The sequence below is a fragment of the Bison bison genome, unplaced genomic scaffold (assembly GCF_000754665.1).
Source record: "Bison bison bison isolate TAMUID 2011002044 unplaced genomic scaffold, Bison_UMD1.0 scf7180017864254, whole genome shotgun sequence".
NCBI classification, from domain to species: domain Eukaryota; kingdom Metazoa; phylum Chordata; class Mammalia; order Artiodactyla; family Bovidae; genus Bison; species Bison bison.
This window is the reverse complement of record NW_011494826.1, coordinates 7047474-7052116: the sequence shown is the minus strand read 5'-3', so window position 1 is coordinate 7052116 and position 4643 is coordinate 7047474. Positions and strand designations below refer to the sequence as shown.

The 4643-nt window shown below is 37.4% G+C and overlaps 1 protein-coding gene across 5 annotated transcripts in view; it reads left to right on the top strand.

Moving 5' to 3' along the window:
- KTN1 (kinectin 1 (kinesin receptor)) overlaps positions 1-4643 on the top strand; it is a 112318-nt gene that overhangs the window by 50628 nt on the left and 57047 nt on the right. For all 5 annotated transcript variants that reach the window (XM_010847702.1, XM_010847705.1, XM_010847704.1 and 2 more), the window contains exons 8-9: positions 2500-2606; positions 3422-3554. In XM_010847702.1, coding sequence (XP_010846004.1) covers positions 2500-2606; positions 3422-3554 — 240 coding nt within the window. The remainder of the gene's footprint in view (positions 1-2499; positions 2607-3421; positions 3555-4643) is intronic.

Here is a 4643-nt window from a genome sequence, read left to right as displayed (position 1 = left end):
TTTCGGTTTCTGAATGTTGAGCTTTAAGCCAACCTTTTCACTCTCCTCTTTCACTTTCATCAAGAGGCTTTTTAGTTCCTCTTGACTTTCTGCCATAAGGGTGGTGTCATCTGCATATCTGAGGTTATTGATATTTCTCCCGGCAATCTTGATTCCAGTTTGTGCTTCTTCCAGCCCAGCATTTCTCATGATGTACTCTGCATATAAGTTGAATAAGCAGGGTGACAATATACAGCCTTGACGTACTCCTTTTCCTATTTGGAACCAGTCTGTTGTTCCATGTCCAGTTCTAGCTGTTGCTTCCTGACCTCCATATAGGTTTCTCTAGAGGCAGGTCAGGTGGTCTGGTATTCCCATCTCTTTCAGAATTTTCCAGTTTATTGTGATCCTCACAGTCAAAGGCTTTGTCATAGTCAATAAAGCAGAAATAGATGTTTTTCTGGAACTCTCTTGCTTTTTCCATGATCCAGCAGATGTTGGCAATTTGATCTCTGTTTCCTCTGCCTTTTCAAAAACAGCTCGAACATCTGGAAGTTCACTGTTCACGTATTGCTAAAGCCTGGCTTGGAGAATTTTGAGCATTCCTTTACTAGCGTGTGAGATGAGTGTGATTGTGCGGTAGTTTGAGCATTCTTTGGCATTGCCTTTCTTTGGGATTGGAATAAAAACTGACCTTTTCCAGTCCTGTGGCCACTGCTGAGTTTTCCAAATTTGCTGGCCTATTGAGTGCAGCACTTTCACAGCATCATCTTTCAGGATTTGAAGTAGCTCAACTGGAATTCCATCACCTCCACTAGCTTTGTTCGTAGTGATGCTTTCTAAGGCCCACTTGACTTCACATTCCAGGATGTCTGGCTCTAGGTGTGTGATCACACCATCGTGATTATCTGGGTCGTGAAGATCTTTTTTGTATAGTTCTTCTGTGTATTCTTGCCACCTCTTCTTAGTATCTTCTGCTTCTGTTAGGTCCATACCATTTCTATCCTTTATCAAGCCCATCTTTGCATGAAATGTTTCCTTGGTATCTCTAATTTTCTTGAAGAGATCTCTAGTCTTTCCCGTTCTGTTGTTTTTCTCTATTTCTTTGCATTGATCGCTTTATTTCTAGTTTTTCTTGCATTCAGTTTTTAGATACGACCTTAGTTTATTATTTCTTACTAGCATTATTACAACATTCTTTTTTATTTTTAGAGAAGGTAATTTATTTTTTACTTTTTAAGTTGATTGATTACTTTACAGTATTGGTTTGATTTCTGTCATACATCAACATGAATTGACCATAGATGTACATATGTCCCCTCCCTCTTGAGTCTTCCTCCCATCTCCCATCCATTCCCTCCCCTCTAGGCTGTTACAGAGCCCCAGTTATAGCATTCTTAAGAGGTCTCTTTTCCAGTCTAATGTATAATTAGCACAAGATTTTTATTTGTAAAATACTGCTTTGATCACGTTAGTAGTTTGCTGAAAAATGAACAGTTCTTTACTGTTATCAGAATTCCAGTAGTATTTTCTGTGGAAATGCTACTAATAATGAAAAGTGAATGAATCTCTTTTCAGGTTCTTAACCCATCCACTACTTTGATGCTTTAATTTGGCTCAGTCCTCCATCTTCCCAGCCCCCAGCCTTTTGAAATATTCTTTTCCATTAACCAGATTATTAAAGAACTGATTTTTCCTGACCTCATGTAATCTTTCCCCCTCTTAATTGTGACTTACATTCATTTGAAAAGTAGTTGGATAGTTGTGGCAATATCTTTTATTGAAGGTTAAGGGTTTTGAATTGATTATTTCTTTTTTTGAACTTGATTGCTTACAGAGGTCAAGATATGGTTTATATATGATAAGTTTTCTGAGAATTAGCAACATATACTTTTTTTTCCTCTTAATTGAATAGGTTTACTAAAAATTATTAAGAGTTTTTCACATACTAAAGTGAGGATGTGAGAATATAAGTTTCAGTGTTTTTTGTCTTTTGATTCTATAATTCTGAAATAAAAAACTAGAAGCCAGATATTTTAGCAGGTAGACTTTTATATAGTGAATTTGCCATCTATTTGGATATGGCTCAATTTGTAACTTAATGTAAATGTTTCAAACATATGTTCAGTCTTTAAACTTTTGATTACTAAAACCTTTTATTAAAATATTGCTAACTTAATTGACGTATTCTAGATCAGTACAGTTTCAGTTCTGTATGAGTCTTGTGTAGAAAAGATTTCTAAAAATATCTTTCAGTTCTAAAACAGCGTCTTAGGTATTTATTTTGCATATGATAGCAGCCAGCCTCTACTTGCTTTCTTGAATGCTGTGATAACTTATATTTACTTTGTATTTGTCACTATCAAAATGTATCCTTTAAATTTGCTTATATTTATTTGAGAAGAATATCTAGACTTTATGCTATTGATGCTTTTTTACTTTTCATCATGATAAATTTTCTTTGAGGTTAGCTCTGGCAGTTATTGTTTTCTAAATCTTACGTGTGTAAAATAATTTTAGTTCCAACAAGTTCGTGAGCAGATGGAGGCAGAGATAGCTCACTTGAAGCAGGAAAATGGCATACTGAGAGATGCTGTCAGCAACACTACAAACCAACTAGAAAGCAAGTATGTTCCCAAATGCTTTACTTTGAATAAAATGACAGTATTTTCATTGAATGGTAGAGTGTTTTCTTCAGTCACCAAAATGTGTTTGATAGTAATTGGTTAGACTTTTGCTTTTTACACGTGTTTTTAAAATGAATAAATTTTCAAAACCTGTCCTCCTGCTTTTGAAGAAGCTCTTCAGGTAAACTGCATGGTAAATACTAGTGCCACCAGTGCAGTAGCTTACAAATTTAAGAGGCTGAATTAGCAAGTTTTAGACCTATTTCCTGTAACAGCAGTTCTCAACCTTCATTATTCTGAAGAGTATCTGGCATGTTAGCTACAAATCATATTCTTGAGTCTTATCCTTGTAAGTGTATGATTTAGTGGCTCTGAGGTAGAGTCCTGGAATCTGCATGTTAAGACACATTCCTTGTGATAGTGATTTAGTTGGTCTGAGCCATACTTGAGCATGCAAGCATGCACAGTGCCATACTTTGAGAAACAGTCCTGGAGAAGACTAGCAGCATGCTTACATAGAATAACTATTCTGATTGGTTGATTCAGAGCACTGATTTGAGAGTGATTCCTGCTCATGGTGTGTGGTTACCCATTTTTCTTGATTACTTTATGGTAACTTAACTGTTTATATTATTGTCATCAGAATGATTCAGAGATTACATTCAACCAAATTCTTTATTAGTATACACTTGGAGCATTTGTTGTCCTTTACCTATAAGTGGAATCACTAACTCAGCAAAACTCACATGTTTTCTTTAGTAATTTACATGTGTTTGTAATAATGGAAGGTTCCTAATCCAGTTAACTGTTTTCAGGCAGTCTGCTGAACTAAACAAACTGCGCCAGGATTATGCTAGGTTGGTAAGTGAGCTGACTGAGAAAACAGGAAAGCTACAGCAAGAGGAAGTCCAAAAGAAGAATGCTGAGCAAGCAGTTACTCAGTTGAAGGTGAAACATTACCTTTATTTATCATTTCATAAATAATGTGGCTTTTCAATCCAATGACCTGGAAGTGTATATAGCTTTTGAGAAATGTAGTTTGAGGCTTAATGGGCCTGTATAGAAACATTTACACTAATGAAAGAATTGAATACAGGCTTGAGTTTGAAGTTAAAGACTATTTGAAGATATGAAAATTGATATTAGCTGAGTGACAGGCATAAACAGAATTTTACCTTATGTGTGGAGGTGAGGGTCTGCATGTATAAGACAAAAATCAAATTTTTGATAGGTAGTTAAAATCACCTTCAGCATCACTTATCAATAACTTGGATCTCTAAGTAAGGTTAGTAGAGCCTATTTTTATTTCAGCATTGGAATAGATGATTTTCTATTGCGTGAGCATGAGGCCAAGTAATACTCCAGTTGCTTTCACTTGAGCCACAGTAGAAAAAAAAAATCACACAGTTTCTTTAGACACCAGAGTGGCACTTGGTGCCATTAGATGCTTATACTGAGAAGACATGCATGGGGTTGCTTAGGCTGACTGAGAGAGAGGAGTGGACTTATTTTTCTTGCACATTTTAGCCTGTGCATATTGAGTAGAGTGATGAGTAGAATTGTCTGTTCCTCCTTGTACGGAGGAGAGGATTTGTTGAACAGTTCAGTTTCTGTAAGTTAAATGTATTGGATAGATTCCTACATAAGTCATCAATATAGATGGTATACCTTAATACCAATTCCAGAGTTCAGTTCAGTTCAGTCGCCCAGTCGTGTCCGACTCTTTGTGACCCCATGAATCGCAGCATGCCAGGCCTCCCTGTCCATCACCAACTCCTGGAGTTCACTCAAACTCACGCCCATCGAGTCGGTGATGCCTTTCAGCCATCTCATCCTCTGTCGTCCCCTTCTCCTCCTGCCCCCAATCCCTCCCAGCATCAGAGTCTTTTCCAGTGAGTCAACTCTTCACATCCCAAGGACGGAGGAGCCTGGTAGGCTGCCATCTACGGGGTCACACACAGTCGGACACGACTGAAGCGACTTAGCAGCAGCAGCAGCAGCAGCAAGTCTTTGCATGAGGTGGCCAAAGTATTGGAG